This window comes from Topomyia yanbarensis, chromosome 2, assembly GCF_030247195.1.
Source record: "Topomyia yanbarensis strain Yona2022 chromosome 2, ASM3024719v1, whole genome shotgun sequence".
In the NCBI taxonomy this organism is placed as follows: Eukaryota; Metazoa; Arthropoda; class Insecta; order Diptera; family Culicidae; genus Topomyia; species Topomyia yanbarensis.
Genome location: NC_080671.1, coordinates 78,633,037 through 78,651,241, shown reverse-complemented (window position 1 = coordinate 78,651,241; position 18,205 = coordinate 78,633,037). Strand labels below are relative to the sequence as shown.

Genomic DNA, 18,205 nt, shown 5'->3' with positions numbered 1-18,205 from the left:
AAAACAGGATCGTATACAAAAATTATGTGTTTTGTAATTGTGTTCAATTTTTCCTCAATAACACCTGCATAACGTACTCATTTGTGGAAATATTTATTGATTTATTGTGAATTACAATCACGGTTTTCAGTATGTTATTATCAAATCGTTTTTCTGTCCGCGAACTAGTTCACGACTTTATGAACATTATTGATAAACCAAAAATTGGTTTGAAATTTAATTCATTGATTTGATTTTGATTGTTTGCGATCCGATTATACGACATGAACTGATTGATTATTCGTTACAGCTTGATCATGATGTTCCCTGTTCAAGCACGTGAAATATTTCACAAAACCATGAGATAGGTTTCCAGCTTCATGATATGGTTCATATAGTATGCATTTTTGTGCATGATCCTAATAACTTGGTTTCACAAGACTTTAAATATTATTCATGGAACCAATTTTCACTGTCATAAACCTGTTCATAGTTCAAGCAACTCAGACCATGATGTTGATAAATTCACGTAATATATCACACAACATTAGGAATGTGATTCATAAATTTAATTTAGAACCGTAAACTGTTACTTAATTCATAGTATATTGGACTTAATCTTACTTCATTCGTGCTCGTGAAATAATTCATAAAGCCACTATATTGCCAAAAAGATTCGTCCTGCATGTAAAATTGTTTAGGGGGAACTGGGCCAATTCGGACCTACTAAGGGTTTATGAGCTATGCTAACTTATATTTTCTTGAAAGCTCGACCGACTGGGCACACTTTCTTCTCAAACAAGATATTAAATAAAATATATTTTCCGTCAGATTCAAAATCACAATAATGCACTTGATTTAATTGATTGTTGTTATCAACAAAAATCCTTTTTTTCGGCTTACACATTTTTCAAAAAAAGCACTCCGAAACAACATTCGCCCCTAGCGCACGCGTTGCGTTGCGTAAGCACGGTATACTTCGTAGATTGCAGACTGATGACTCTCATTTCCAGCCAGACTATTTGAGGAACATTGTTTGGGAATAACAATTGATCCAGTCCAAGCGAGAATTTCGCCTGAGAACCACCATTGCTGGCCACGACCATCTTTACCGTAACTTGGGATATGAGAAAGGAAGTGTTGATGTGGTACTTACTTAACGGAAGGCCCCGACTCAGTGAAACTCCCATAAGTACCACGGATTGGATAGTGGATGGGTTGTTAGTCAGGATTCGCCTCAAGCAAGCGATGCGACTGAGAATATATTTTCATGCATAAGGAGTTTGAATACTTTATTAACTGTAGGATCCGTAAATGTTCTAGATGCGAAGGCGTTTAGCTCTGGAACATTCGCCCCTAGCGCACGCACACGAAAACTGAGAACCGCAAAATTTTGTGAGATTGAATAGAGATACAGGACAACAATGAAAATGATATATACGCTTTCCATAATATTACCATAACTGAGAAACATCTGGGGGTCCGAATTGGCCAGCGGTCCGAATTGGCCTACTTCCCCCTATATATTATGCATTTTTAAGCTAGCTCCGTACATTGGCAAGCTAATTATTTCATGATCTTCGGTCTATTATTCATTGATCCATTCATTCCTCGTGTACTAATTGATGATTAGTACACGATCCCCCATTTCGTACCTGTGAAATAGTTCACAAAATCATAAAACATGTTTCCACTTTCTTGGTATAGTTATTAAAATATATAATTTCGGGTATGATTTTAATATTTGTATGTGAAAAATTTCACAGAACGCATAATATTATTCATGTATCCATGTTTGTTTTGTGAACTGCTTCTTGATTCATAATATACCATGATTTATACTCTTGAATAAGTTTACAAATTTAGAAGATATTCCTAACGGGACCTTTCATGAATTACGTAACGCAAATATTGCTCAAAAATTGACTCCCCTCTCCACCACATGTAACAAATTGTCACAAATTTCTCTATCACCCCTACAATATTACGTAACAAATTCCTAAAAAAAATCTTCAGAAAATACGTGTTACGTAACGTTCTAGCGCACTCCCCCTGCCCCATATGTCACAACATGTCACACATTGTCATACCCCCTCCCCCCTATAAGTGTTACTTAATTTATGAATGGTCCCCAATATATTCTCTTTCATAAGACTTTGCTCATAAGCATTACTTTAGCGGGTCTCTCTTTCGGCATTCGCACTACATGTCCAGCAGCCGTGTTGTGTCAGCCTTCCAATGTCAGCATGTTTGTACACTTGGTACAGTTCGTGATTTATGCGTCTGCGCCATACTCTACCATTTTCTACTGTGCCGCCAAATATTGAGCACAGAATTCTTCTCTCAAGCACACTGAGCACTCGATAGTCTGATTCCTTCAATGCCCATGCTTCATGGTCGTACAGAATAACAAAGATTATCAGCAATTTGTATTGAGCAAGTTTTGTATGCATCTGTAGAGTACAGGACTTTAACTGAATGCGTAAACGATTGAAAGTTCTAATCGCAGCTGCAACACTCATTTTTACAACGCGACTAACATCGTTATCACATGTTAGCAGTGATCAATGAATGAAATCGTCGAGAACCTCGTACTGTACCCCATCAAATACAATGCAATCCTCGGACGCCTGGATCTTCAAGCCCGCGTTCAAGCTCTACCCAATATCTCTCTTTTGCGATAACCATGCTACTATGCAGAAGAACCAACTGTGGTCGCCAGAGTGCAGTTACCCGACGTATTTTTGACAGAACGGCAACGGCTTTTGACTTCAATCTGACGAGGAATCCGATAAAAGCAAAAATATGTTCTATCCTGAAATGTAATTAGTTTGAGCAACCACCGTTAGGGCCGAGGAGTCCATTGTAGAGATGGTCGGGTTCGGGTTTTTGGACCCGAAACCCGGACCCGACCCGAGCCCGACGGGTTTCGGGTCGGGTTCGGGTTCTGTAAATTTAAGCTTCTCGGGTTCGGGTCGGGTTCCGGGTTTTCAAATTTGAAATTCTCGGGTTCGGGTCGGGTCCGGGTTTATGAAATTTTGGACTTTCGGGCTCGGGTCTGGTTCGGGTTTTTCAAATTGAAAATTATCGGGGTCGGGTTGGGTTCGGGTTAGAGATGGTCGGGTTCGGGTTTTTGGACCCGAAACCCGGACCCGACCCGAGCCCGACGGGTTTCGGGTCGGGTTCGGGTTCTGTAAATTTAAGCTTCTCGGGTTCGGGTCGGGTTCCGGGTTTTCAAATTTGAAATTCTCGGGTTCGGGTCGGGTCCGGGTTTATGAAATTTTGGACTTTCGGGCTCGGGTCGGCTTCGGGTTTTTCAAATTGGAAATTATCGGGGTCGGGTCGGGTTCGGGTTTTTGAACAAAACAACCCATCCATTTCATGACACTGTTTGCGTCTATACACAAAACGCAATCTTTTTTGTAGTAGTGAATTATACTTCGTAATACGAATGGATGACACATATAACCGTACCAAATGTTAGCACCTCTGATTCGCTTGAATTCGTCGTATTTTCTGGTGCTCAAATATTGTATTTTTTTCATTCTTGCATAAAATTCCGTCTCTTCAAATTCGCAAACTGCCTGAATTATTTAATTTTTTAAATGAACATTCATGAAAGATCATTCAACAATACGTGTTTCACATCTAAAATCTCTTTGCGTATTATTTTTCATGATAATTAATAATAAACCAAGTCAACAGGAATTTATTGGAAAATATCGGTTCAACTTTCTATAATAGAATATAAATTTCGACAGGTACTTTAAAACCTATACTTAGGCCGCGGCGACTTTTTCTCTACGTAAATGGTTTTGTGGGGTACATTCGTACCCCAGAACTAAAATCGCTCTAGTATGTCTAATTTTTATTAAATTTATAATTAAATTGGATAGTTTAATTCTAAAATCATTCGTAAAGTAACCTGTTTAAAAATATTCGTGTTTTGACTATTTAAGTATGTAATATTTCATTTTGCATAGAACAAGTCTTTAAATTACGTCAAAATTCCCTTGTTTCTTCATATTGCTATAACTCCGGTAGTTTCAAATCGATTTTGACCATTTATACGACGTTGTAAAGCTTATTAAATTTCCTTTTGAACATTTTTTTTCAAAAACCGGTCAAAAAGTATATTTATTCCGATGCTTTTTTGAAAACCAAACGCCAACACAAACGTTAAAAATGCAGCAATGTGCAGTAACAGAGATGAAACAGGAAGGCGTCGAAGGAATAGGTGGAGCCGGTGCATTGTACGTGTATATAAAGTAAGTAGTTTCCAGAGCCTTGGCTGCAGAAGATAACGAATCGAATGATGCGTCTTGCATAGTATATACAAATCATATTCACGAATGTGTTTTGATTCTTTCATCCGCAAAAACAAAAATTACGATACCGATCCAAACGCATTTTCTAGTTACTTTGGTATAGTGCTTTGTTATACCAAATAACAGATACTATTGTTCAGTTTCTCGCTTACTATGTATCGATATTTTGCTTTTAAAAAAATATATAATTTTTTTTTGAATTATGTACACACGACAAAACACTAACGCTAACGGTTTTGTGGGGCACATTTGTACCCCAAACAAACTTTAAGAAAGCACTCTTAAATTGGTCAAATGAAACAAATAGGTTGTACCTGCCTTCACGGAAGTTTGATAATCAAATTGGTTTAAAGATTTCTTGCAATTAAAATAAACTGTAACGGAAAAATAAGGATTTGGACTCATAAATTTGGTGGTACTTTGGTGTCATTATGGCGGCTCCAATTTAAAAAGGGAACATTATTTTTTTAAAAGCAGATAGTTTAGGCCAAATTTATTTTCTAGAGACTGTCTTTGTTCCATCAGACCTAAACGTAGCTTCACTTCCGCCAGGTTTCGTTGGTCATGACACTCATATGGTGATGGGACAATAGCACCATTATCAAATCAGTGGTACATATATGATACAAGAACTTTCTGTCAGATTGTTCCCGGGCTGAGCTGTTGCATGATCCGGATTCCTTCATGAAAATACATGAATTTTCACGAACTTAACGAAACGATCGCAAAAATTTTGTGTGTTCTGTTGAAGCCATTAACGGATTTTTAAAAGTTTGGAGTCGTTCCGAGAGCTCCATTGGAGATGTCGAAGCATCTCTATTGGCGCGCATACCCTATAATCTGAAGCATAAAATAACTTAGATACCCAATCATAGATCGTCCTAACGCTAATGATGGGACATCAAGAACACGTCAGAAAATGATTGATACCCTTCGATACAGGTTTGACTAAAACCAACCAGTAACGTGGGTGACGTCATGTAAACTGTCGAATACAAATTGCCAATTGCCATAGCTTAATTTAATACATGTAATAAATTATACGAAACTGCCTTGCAGGAATGGTTTCTGATAAAAAATCAGAAATTTTTGTTAATTACGACGGGCAAGGTTGTTGGAAACTGTGACCATTAAGCTTTCTGTTTCCCCATGAGTTGGCCGCCGATTTAACTTAATTTCCGGTTAAGATATCAACGATTTATCAAGTTTCTCAGCACGTTACAAACTTGACGTTCAATAATAGTAAATATAAATGCGGATTCTACTCGGCAGTGATTTGTTTTTCCATATGCAGATATAACTCAATGCGTATGGTGATTCAGATTCAGATTCGAGTGATTCTACTATTCTTAGATGAGTCAAGGGTCCAGCTCGGGTGCCTTGAATTAAAAATCTTCGAGATATTTGGTTGATTCTCCGTATTAGCAAGTTAGATTCGAATCGGGCTTCTCAAATTTTAAATTTTCGGGTTCGGGTCGGGTTTTCAAATTTTAATATTCTCGGGTCGGGTCGGGTTCGGGTTTTACAAAATTTTCATTCTCGGGTACGGGTCGGGTTCGGATTTTTAAGTTTTAAAATGTGCGGGCTCGGGTCGGGTTCGGGTTTTTCAAATTTTATAATTTAGGGCTCGGGTCGGGTTCGGGTTTTTGAATTTTCATGCGTTCGGGTTCGGGTCGGGTTCGGGTTCGAAAAAATTGAAACCCGACCATCTCTACACTAGAGCCCGACACCCGCTAGAACTCCGGCTCACGTGATGAAAAATCAAACCAGGATACCCGCGCCCGGCTCATTTATTTATCTACTAGACAACGCAAAACTGGACAGCGCATCCGAAAACATTATTGTTCATGTAGGGGAACATTGCAGACAGGTCGTCTTTACGGAGAGGGAATAATTTTTAATTGAATATTTTACCCCTGCATTCCATTCGGGGTGCGCTGGCTGGCTGAGTTTTCAAGAGCACAAAATTAAAGATTGTTCGTCAGAATATTTCGGACATCTGTATCACTGACGAAGCTATAGCAGCATAGCAAAATTCAAACAAAGTTTTATGTGCTAAAACCTCCCGAAGAAACCCAGTACTAATAATAATTGTTTCCCCATACTTTGTTGCATAAATGCTCTGATGAATTGTGCCAAACAAATATAAAGTATAAATCTTTCCTCGCATCTACGTTCACGGAAACGGAAAACAACCAACATGGCGGCATTGCTGCCACAGCAAAGTTTGCAGTTTCCCAACCGTTCTCGACATGAGCATGGGGCTACAAATTTATTTCCACACAGCTTTCGGACCTAGTAAAGAAAGCGACATTTTGATACCGAACGGGGTACGGGATTGAATTATGTCTCCGGTTGCTTGGGGTGCCACTGCTGTCAGCCTGGAAAAGGGATATCCGCCTTTCCTTTGTGCATATGGATAAAGGCAACCTATGCCGGCACACATGCGGCCCTACTGCTACTACACACAATGGTTACCAAGTGGAAAGTTGTCCTTTGTTGAAGCGTACATATCAGGCTTTGTATCCCCTCTCCCACTGAACGGATCAGGTCTCGCATGGCAAACTCAACCGGGAATGGATGGATCCTTACGTGCAGGCACAAGGGACGAACTTTTATTTCATGTGTCACATAAATTTTGCAAACGCTTTCTCCTAGCTGGTGCAGTAGCGGCATTGGGGAAAGTTGCTGCTTTGATATTAGTTTCTGGTCCGGCTCTTTCGGTCGGCGTCCGTTTTGGATATGAGTATATTCGCAAAGAAGTTGGGCTTACACAAAAGTTTGATTATGTAAATGTAATTATTCATGAGATCCTTTACTAGACACAGATGGAAAGCAGCTAAGGCGAACGTTAATCTTTGAAAATGTCACCCGCTGCCACTCAAAGGTGGCTTTATGATTCATTCAATGAAGGTTGTGATATATTGTACCGTACCAATCGTGTATTGTACCGTAAGCTTGCGTGTTCTCATAAACTGAAGTGGTAATGAACTCTATTTTAAGAACATTCTGACGCAAAATTAAAATTTGAAGATAAAACAATTGCTCATTTAATTTTTTTCTACATGCCGAAAGTTCAGTTTGTTGATATAAAATTTAACTGGCAGAATCTTAACTTGAAACAATATTAAAATCTAAGGCACGAATTAGACAATAAACATCATTAATGGGCATGAAAATTCATCAAGCAATACTGAACAGGCCTCCGTCAGGTTTATGAGCAGAATTTTCATCAGAATATTTGGCAGGATTAGAAACATTCATCAATTTTTTACAAATTTGGGCAAACCGAATTAATCAAAACTTTGGTGCATTATAATGTATCATCTCAATAACATTCTGTATTTTGTTCATGCACAAAAATTGACAAGCGACCCGGTGCTGAAGCTTTTTGTAGAACGTTGTACGTTGAGTTTAAGATAATTTTTCAAGGAGATTTCACCTCATAAATTTTTCGTGAAAAATAGCAATTTCTATTTCAAATGAGTAGCAAAATCCCTGAATTTTAAAATTATTTGGAGAACTCAAGGTAAGGATTAGGTATTTTTTAAATAGAATATGTATGCAATGTTTGAAATGAATCGGGTAAGTAGTACGTTCTACAAAGAGCGACGGCACCGAGTCGCTTGTCGATATTTTTGCGTATAAAAATAACAGAATGTTAATGACATGATACCTAAAAATGTACAAAAGTTTTGATCAATTCGCTACACTCAAATTTCTAAAAAATCACAGAAAAAGTGTTTAGACGCTGAAACCCTTACGTCCCCCCTCTCCATCAGTACACCACACCTTTGTACCTGGTGCTAGTATGGGTAGTCACACCTCTACCCGATCAGAATGAAATAACAAGATTATAACAGAACACAATTTTTGTAACATATTGTGTTATAAATTAGGTCTCATTAGTAGTTAAAATAACAGAAATTTATAACAAGTAACAATGCGAGATATAGTTTTGAAATATTTCTGTTATGTGTTTCTGATCGGGTATTTTACCATTTTATACCCGGAGATCTTGATCCTATTGAACATTGTCATACTCAGCGTCATCCATGATACGCATAGTACTGCCTTCTCGGCCTTAATTTCGCTTGCTTATATGATAGAATCAGATAAACGTAAACCTACGTTCCATTTTCATCTTCAATAAATGTTCCACCACATTACAAACAGATAAGTAGACCAGGCAGTAACAAAAATTAATCGCCACGATGTTACCAGGAAGTAAGATCACGTTTGATTTTTAAACATAAGATTTCCACAGCAGGAATAGGAATCACGATTCTTTGCCTCACGGTGACTTTGTTGAAAAGTTTTATGGAAAAATAAAATCAGCATCCTTAAAACTTCAGGATATGAAAGAATGAACTTTTCTCTTTCATTTGAATCAAAATCAAAATAATCGGTCGGGGGGTCTAGAATAACTTTTTATTTAAAGTTTTTTGTTTGAAAGCTTTTTAATGAATCTAATTCACATTTTCGCCACTAATTGGTACTACAGACATTCAAATAATACTAAAAATGAGAATCTGATGCACGATTTTATTGTCTACAACTTAGCAGAAAACTATAAATCGATGTAAATTCACCCGAGAAAGTTATTAAAATTTTATCAGTTTTGAACAGTGTTTTCAGATGAATTTAAGTGTTTCCAAAGACCCGCTTAAAAAATTAAGCGACGGAAATATATTACCCCGCCGGTTCTTGGGCATCAATGATATTTTATGAACAAGGAGGTGTCGAAAGATGTTCACCAAATTTATTCGATATTCTCACCTTTTCAAGATAACTCTTGACTCTTATAGTAATAGATTTTCATTGTTATCATTTATTCGAGTCTTCTTTTTAATTTCATTTTTCACTCTAGGAGATGGCTAATGGAATTTAGAATGACCCTGATCCTATCCTGCCTGATAAAATACAATTGGCTTAAATTCAAAACTTTCTATATAAATGAACTCAGTTAGACGATTCAAGTTATTGTAATAAATGACGGTTTTCATTGCAATTTTTGATTGAGAATCCTGATTATCCTTTTCAACATTAAAAGAAAGAGGTTGAAAGAGAAAACACTTTTAAGTTTGAGGTCTATTTTTGTTTACTTTTGGCATTGATCCTATACATCAGAATGTATAGATGCAGTTTTGCTTGTACTCAACTCACATTTTATTTCCCAAAAGAACGCATTTCATACAATATTAGGAATACATATTAAAACCAAGCTTGATAATCCCGCTTACGGGGTAATTTCGGAATCGTTACTCACTGACCACGGATCAAGAAAATATTGTGCTGAACCACACATTCAGTAAATTCTCCTAGTAATTTAGTGTGTCTATTGAAGATTTCTCGCATAATATAGGATAAGAGCAATGCCCACGTAGAAGACAGAGTTGCCAGTTCAGTTCAGAATCAGGTGACAGTGACAGAAACACCTCTTTCGTATAAAGATGGTGCTTTCTATATCTACTTTTATATTGAGATCGTTATCTTCGTATAATAACCTTCAATTCTCACTTACTATTGCTCTTTCTGTTCAGCGTATAGGGATTCCGGAATTTCTTCTCAAAGAAAATTATGACAGTGGGATTTGACGCCTTTTTCTAAGTTTTGTGGAACTTGTTTGAAAACAAAGTGTGATTTGAGTTCAACAAAAGCCTTGCAGCTGTTTCGTTCGATGAACAGAAGCCCTCGAATTCACCCCAAGTGTTAACAAACTTGAACCTAAATCTCATGGAATTATTTTTTCTATCCTTGATCTATATTTTAATTTTGAAACGGTCAATCAGGATCCTTATTCGAAACCAAGTCAAATAACTAAATATCTATTCGAGTTTGATCAAATAAAAAGTTTAAATTTGAACCAAATGTATCGTACAAGAATGATGGAAAAGGAGGTTGATTCAAGATTACATCGATCATACTCTAGAATGAGTAAAGGAATGAAAATGAAAAAACGAATATATCTGGGACAAAAAAAAACTGTTCTTCTTTACTATATTAACCGGCATCTTTGAAAAGAGTACAATTTCGTCAAAATTTTATCTACTTTTCTCTATATCTCCATGTTCATATAAAATCATGTGAGCATAAACCGGTGGAATCTGGAATTATGTTTTTCCGCTTAAATGTGAGACTTAGTTAGCACTTAAGTTCTGTTGCACACACTGTTTTACAATTGAATATGTTTTGGAATACGGCTTCTTAATCAGTAGGCCCCGTTCGAACTTAAGAAACTTTGATAAAATTTGAATAGCTTTCTCGAGCAATTTTAAATCGAGTTTTCCACAAAGTTGTAGACAATGATATTAGCCATCATATTCTCACTTTTATTAATATTTGAATGTCTATAGTACCACCTAGGGGGAAAGTGTGAACCAGGTTTATTGTAAAACCAAAGTTTTCATCTATGTTTTGGCTTCAAATGAAAGGATAAAGTCCCTTCTAGCACATGCTGAAGTTTCAGAGATGCCGATTTTTTCGAATAAAACTGTCCTAACAAACACACCAATATTGCAGACATCAAATAGATAGAACTGTTCATGATTATAACAACCATATAAGACCAAGCTAGCACATACATGAAAAATTATTTTGAAAATTGAATTGTTACTATATTTAATTATAGAATGCATATAATTGATTTTGTGTAATATTATGAATATACTGAATAATATAAATTAAGCATTTCGTAAGTTTATGCCGACCGTTACTGAATTCCAGAAACAACTTTGGAAAGTTGGGAGAGAAATGTTTATGTAAAGCGTACTTTTGCTGTCATTGAACTCGTGCTGTTAACTGTATAAATTATTCATTCAAGGTTTTGCTGGAAACAACACAATATTTAGTGAAGACCGATTAAACAACTGATTTGGACCGAAGAAACCATCGGATAATCTTAACCCTCCGGCACTCGCGCGAATGGCTCCCCGTATAAGCAGACGCTGGTGCTGAAATAAGATTTCGCTAGAGTTTCGGAAGGTGTTGCGCAAAATACAACGGCGCGAGTGCCGAAGGGTTAAAGAATAGGGGAGAGTGAGGACACTTGATTCTTGGGGATATTTGATTCCCTGGCCATATCTCCTAATCTATATGCATAAAGCTATCACAATATAAAAGGAAAATGAAGTATTTGGTTGTTTATGATGTTTAAAATCAAATCTGATGTAACAAATTTGGTTTGGAAAAGTTGTATAATATTTTAGAAAATATGTGTTGAAATCCACCTCGAAGATCTTTTCACAAATTTTTCGAACGGTTGTATAAGATTGTCAAACTAATTATTTATGAATATTTTCAAGTACGCTTACTTTCTAAGAACTTTTTCCAAGAAAAACACGTTTTTCGAATAAAAAGTTTCACTACCCATACAAAAAAATTTAATTTTGTTCACCTTTGATCCCCGTAACACTGGGTTTTCTTGATCCCTATCATTATTTCTCTCAAACACTTTCGAAATGTACAGAAATAGAAAAACATCATTTTCATAACGTACCTGGCACTATTAATTGATATAAAATGTTTTTTCCATGAACAAATGATGGTATACGTTATTGAAGGTTGAAAAAGCCAGTTAAACAGCAAATATTAGTCTCGACTTTCTACTGTGGTTAAAGTTTGTCGTGCATCTAAAAAGGTAGTCTTAATAATCAATTTGTCAGGATAGGCGGTTAGCTGAACTTTCGTATCTGTAGGTCATAGTGTGCTTTGTTTCTTTAGCCCTAGTAGGCGGGGGATCAAGTTACCACACGTTTTTATAAAAACCTCGTTTTGACATGATATTTAAAACTGTTCCTATTACTGACAGGACGTAGTATTCGGATTTACATATTATTCATAGCAATTCATACAATTCGAATTGACTACAAGATGGCGAATTTTGCAATTGAAATTTTTATTTCATTGTAAAGTTATGAGAAAAAAACAAAAGTGGGATCAAGCGTACCCACTCTCCCCTAAGTTACTGACCGACTGAGTTCTCATTTGAGTACTAGAATTCTACGAGAATAGCTTGGCCTTCACGTTTCTCTTTAGTTCGGCATCAAATGGGTTCATTACAGCTGACGCTATTCTTCAAGGTATTCACTGGCAGTTGGATGCTATGATTACTTTTAAGAAATGTCAAGTTGAAAGTGGCTTTTGCTATGTTCACCAGGCAGAATTTGTGGCAATAAAAATCAAAGGTGAAATCAAATCTCTGAAGGTCAGCAGAGTCTAAGCAGTCTTTTGCAAGGACCATATGATTTCTCCATCTTCTACAAAAAGAAAGAAGCTTGTGAAATACTAAATTTAGTTCTCTTAATCGTAAAAAAGATATATTTTGTCATGGTTGTGTGTCCCCTCTCCTGTACAAGCTGGCTGGAGCCGCCTATGACTACAACTCTGGTACTTTTCCTAACATGCGTTAAACAATCCGTCCAATCCACCAGAATTCCAGACGGTTGATAAACATATGCCGTTCTGTAACTAGAATTTGGTAGACATTGACAAATTATTCCTCCAACTTCACGATCCAAATATTAGAAAATCACTTAGATCCACATCATTGGGATCTAATAACACTAATATTGCTTCAGAGCTTTCCAGATACATATAGACTTATATTTCGATAAATATGTCAAATTTCAGTCACAATTCGTAAAAAGGGATTCGCAAACGGATCCGTAAAAGACAATACTTGGCAATTGAAAGATCAACATATTCAGAAAAAACAATTTTCACAAACTAACCTAAGCATCTCCCGATCCGTCGGTTCTTTTCCGAGTCCCAATTCGGATCCACAGTAGCTTATATTGGCAATTTCTGCCGCTCAAAGTATGTTCAAACGCCGTTCGACAAAAACCAGTAGGAATTATAATTTTCGCAGAAAATGTTGCCACCAATCCTTCAAAATAATTACAAGCAATTAAAGAAAATTAATTCCACCGAGTAACCCGAACCATTTTCCCAAACCAACTTTGCCTCCGGCGGTGTACGGTTTTCCAAAAGACCAACCGCGCGGGCCTTTGATCTAATACCGCCCATTCGGAACATAATTGATACGAAACATGAATGCTTAGGCTGAATCTAATTAAGGCCCAGAGAGGGCAAACAAGAAGCAAACCAACACAGTCCTCCCCTACTCCATGGAACGAGGGCAAGAATTTTTCCTCCAAAACTTTTCTTTCGATTCGCCCCTCGCTACTCGATACCAAGCATGGTCGTTTTTCCTTAGAAATCATCGCCGCTTCCCTCCAAAATGACCGCTATTGCGGCCCATGTGCGTGCGGTTTGCTGACCGTACCGCTGTGGAGAGCATAGATTACAACCAAACCAACATGCAATTAATTTACTAAATGAGCATTTCGTTTCCCCTCGCATCAGTTGCACTTTCGCTTCAGCTCTTACGTTCATTGCCCAGAAGCTACATCCAAGGGAACGAGGTATAATATTATAATTAAAAAAATAATTTATGGCATCGGTAGCCATCGCTCACGGCCAATCGGCATTCGGCCAAGTCAGAGTCCGCTGGCGAAGACACGCCTTTTTATCACACACAAGTTGCACGACCACTTCTCCAAGAACGCTGCTGCCCTGCTGTCCGCAAAACCCACTCCCGCTCTGGAGTGAGGTGGAGTGCGGCAAAGCACAGCACCAGTGCTGGAGAATGATCAACTGTTACTGTGGTGGTGGAATAGGGAGTAAAGAACGTGTGATTTGACTTTTCTTAGCCCGGTTCGCACACTCGTTGATCAGGAGGTGAACTGGACGCAAAAACGAGTAATTGTTGAGATGGTAATATTTGGTTGATGTAGCATTGTTTCGATTGATGAAGTAGACAATAAATACTAAAATACCATATGTTTAGAACATAACCTATAATTCTTAATAAATCACATAAATCAGTGAGCATTAAAATATTACACATATTAAATGTTCATTTAAATATATGAGAAATATATTATACCAACCAATTTTTTTTTGTTTCATTTTCAGGACTGGAAGCGCAAGTGCAGGAGTCTTCCAAGGATCTGTACTGGTTCTAGATAGTTAGCAAAATTAGCAACAACAAAAACTGACTCGAAAAAAAACGCTTGGGTACAAAATTCGAAACAAGTCAACCTTTGGATGTAGGTAATCGTCGGAAAAGCGAAGAAAATAACATTCTATTGAAATGACGTTGACGTAGTGAAAATCAAAAGACAAATCTCTAACAGAAATAAACGAAACACTTGAAAGTGATTTTAGTGATATGTAATCTAAATAATTTATGATATTAAGCTCTGTTCAAACTCTATAATTACTGTGCAAACAACAACCCTATCTAAAAATAGCACCCTATTCGTTTACTACAGTCTGCAGCAGGTGACAGGAAGAGAGTTAAATGTTTATTGTGTTAATCGAAGTTTCGCCGGAAAACGCGCACTCTTGGAAAGTCAATGCGGGATCCAACCATGATAGACTGTGTCGATAATAATAGTCCAATGTAAATTGATATAATGACAGTAGAATCCAGTGATCGAAACCATACGGTTTTACTTTGTTCTTGGCAGCATGTATCATACATCGAATAAGTTAAACTGGACATGTATGTAAACGCGATTTGAAAATAGTAATCATATTTTACAACACCCCCAGCACTTCGTACGATCAGCGATATAACGATAGAGCAAAAGTATGTGCATATATTAAATTTAAATTAATTGCAGTGCGAAGATCCATAACTTGATTGCGTTGGCCGAATTAGAGGGTATTAGGTGAGTGGAAAGAACTGGCACTAAAAAGTTCTTATAGCTATTTTATTGCAATAACGAATCATTATTACTGATTATTAGACATTGTGAATCTTAGCATTATATGCAAAGCAAAACCTTATATATATAGACAGTGGAAACAAGCAAATACAAAAAACAGAAAACAGTTTAAAAAGATGATTTGCCTTATGTTATTTTTAAAAAATCCGAAAACTAAATTCCTAAACTGAACTTTTCTAAGCAAGCGTTCTACAACAACAGGATTTCGGAAAATTTACGCTAACCCTACACATCCAAAAATCCTGTCACCAAAAAACCAATTTATAGGATGCCTGGTCACGAAATACTCAAACCACCGAATCATATTATTAGCATTCATTGAATAGCCTGAAAACTCCAATACTAAAAAAACAATAACATTCCAGTTCACGTAAGTAACGTCGTATTGTATTTTTTGTCTGACCATAGTTTTTTAAATGTTAAATTATACTGCCCATAAAAGCATAAGAGTCCCATATGGATTTTTGTCGAAAATGAGTTATCTGTTGGATTGTATTCTGTATCACCACTGAATCACAAGGCACATACAGGATTACCAGATTTGTTTAGAAAATATCGAAAAAATACCACAACCTGGTTGTCCCATCCCATAAGGCACAATGAAAATGTAAATCTTAAACAGTGTTTTTCTCGGCTTGCTGTTTTTCATTATGGGACTCTTATGCTTTTATGGGCAGTATATAGAAAATAAGTTTTTATTCAAACAAACGTTTTATCTTTTGTTGTACGCGATTGAACTTAAACTTTGTGAGCTCAAAATTTTCCAAACTATGATCCAACACTTTTCATCAACAGAGGAACCGGCTGACCACAAAATATGACCATCGTCGATTCGAACGAAACTTTGAAGTTGTGTTCGGTTTATGAATCTCCATTATTTTCTCTGACAATTGCAATATTTTGATACAAGAGCAATTTTTCATAAGGGCGTAAACATTTGTACGTGCATTAATTTCAATTTTTTGTTAGATTACTGTATTTATACAGCAAAACTTTCTGAGAACGAGTTTCCAAGAGTTGTTGTCATTTTTCACAAAAGCAAAAATTTATGTTAAAAATTTAAATTGCAAAAAAACCATTTTTTCTATTTTTTTATATTTTAGAAACAAAAACCTCAATATTTTGAATATGTTGTATGATGGAGAACTAATCGGTAAAAAAGTTTTTCTAACAATAACTTTATACATGTTTTTAAATTTGACATACAAAACTGTAATTTTATTACAGAATATAATTCTTAGTCTTATTTTAAATCAAATGTATTTAACAAAAACCTTCCAAAATGCGATAGTTTTGAAGATATTTGGAATTTTGTTCCAACAAAAACAATTAATTCGTGTGTTTATGTCCTTTTTAAAAGTTATATGCGTTACCCCATCATAAAATGACAAAAAAATAATGTTTATCGTTTTAAAGACGTAAAAGAAAATGTTTTAGTGTATTTGGATCATGGAGAAGCTTTCAATGAAAAAGTTTTCCTAGCAACTACTTTTGACATATTTTTATAATTCTTACTATTTGCAGTAAAAAATACAATTTTCTTTTTGAATATGATTTTAAACGCTATTTTAAATCAAAATGTTAATAACAAAAATTTTCTAAAATGTAGTAGTTCTCGAGATATTTAAATTTCGTTTTACCATCACAATTCTTTTGTTTCCTTACGACCTTTTCAGAAGTTATTCGCGTTTCTCCTTCAACAATAATAAGATTTTCAAAAGGCCCATAACATTTCCTGTAACTTTCTCTTTAACATCAAGGTGATATTGCAAACCGTTTGAAAGCTATACGTTTTCACAGATTAATCCCCCTTTAAGTGAGATATTTTCATTATTTTCTTTTAAGTGATAATATTGAGATGATATCTTTAGCAAATTTATAGCTCTTTCTTTTTAGAACAACTTTGCTGAATACACCAAGTATCTATCTTATAGGCTTTAAAAGTTATAGCATGTTATCTATTGTTCAATATATTAATGATCCGGTTAAATATACCAGCCGAATTTTATTTCAATGAAACGGAAAAAGATAACATCAGGACAAGTTTTGTATTTCATTCATCTATCTACCACCGTTAGAAAAAACCACAGAACAATTTTCGGGTTGTACCTTGGTTACTTATTAGTGTGCAAACTTTTATTTGCAAGAACCTTCTGACAGCTAATTTTTCACCTTATGATCGATTAAAATCATATCTCGGAAAATGAGATGAAAAATAAAAGACTCCAAGTGGAAACAAACTCGTTCACAAGAAACATCTTCAAATACTGTCAACTTGAGAATTATTTTTAAGGATATATTTCTTTCTATTGCATCGAACTTCGCCACATTTTTGGAAACTTGTCAAAACATTTAACGGTTTCCTCCAAAATTTAGCGAACCTTTTCTCATTTGTTCGTTCGCTTGGGTAGTTTATGTTAAAAATGTTTCCTAAATTAATTGGTACAATTAAGGGGGTGGGCTGCTTTAGGGGACTAAAAAGAAACTTGTTTTCGGGATTTTTGGAAAGGAAAGGAACAGTTCTAGCTATTTGAAAATGTATGTATATTTGTAAACACATTTGTAAAGCTGAAATGAAAATTTTCCTTGAAAAATTTTACTAAATGGCGGAGTTGAGGATTATTTCGTTACTGTAATACCTAATTGGCGTGAAAAATGCAATTCGTAATTCTGGTTGAATTAATGAAACAACAAAGATTTGATTTATCGTGGTTTTCTAAAAAAATATGTATTTTTGGTATGAAAATACAAAAAAAGCTATATGAAATATTGTTGTGATATATTCTTCGATTTATCTATTCATACAAGCAAAACAATAGGTTTTTTCGATTTTTTTTTACACAGTTTCAGCTTGGCCTCATCAGAAACCGACACTAACACCAAAATTTCTCACTAGGGTGAAAATTTGTTGGTAAAACCAGTCTTTATACTTGAGGGCACAAATCCTTATTTCTTACACAGTTGCGTTTCGGCTTCACCTCACAGGAAACAAGTTTCGGCTTCACTGTGTCTCATCGGTATAAACAGAACTTCTGCTTGGACGGGACATCACGTTTGATCAGTCGTTCGATTGAAATACAAAGTGTGTTTTAGTTTTAAGGG

The 18,205-nt window shown here is 35.9% G+C and overlaps 1 protein-coding gene across 2 annotated transcripts in view; it reads left to right on the top strand.

Annotated features, from left to right (window-relative positions):
• Positions 1-15,202, top strand: part of LOC131678530 (protein vestigial) — a 164,790-nt gene extending 149,588 nt beyond the window's left edge. For both annotated transcript variants that reach the window (XM_058958737.1, XM_058958738.1), the window contains exon 8: positions 14,286-15,202. In XM_058958737.1, coding sequence (XP_058814720.1) covers positions 14,286-14,335 — 50 coding nt within the window. In that variant the 3' untranslated portion in view covers positions 14,336-15,202. The remainder of the gene's footprint in view (positions 1-14,285) is intronic.
• Positions 15,203-18,205: the final 3,003 nt, after the last annotated feature.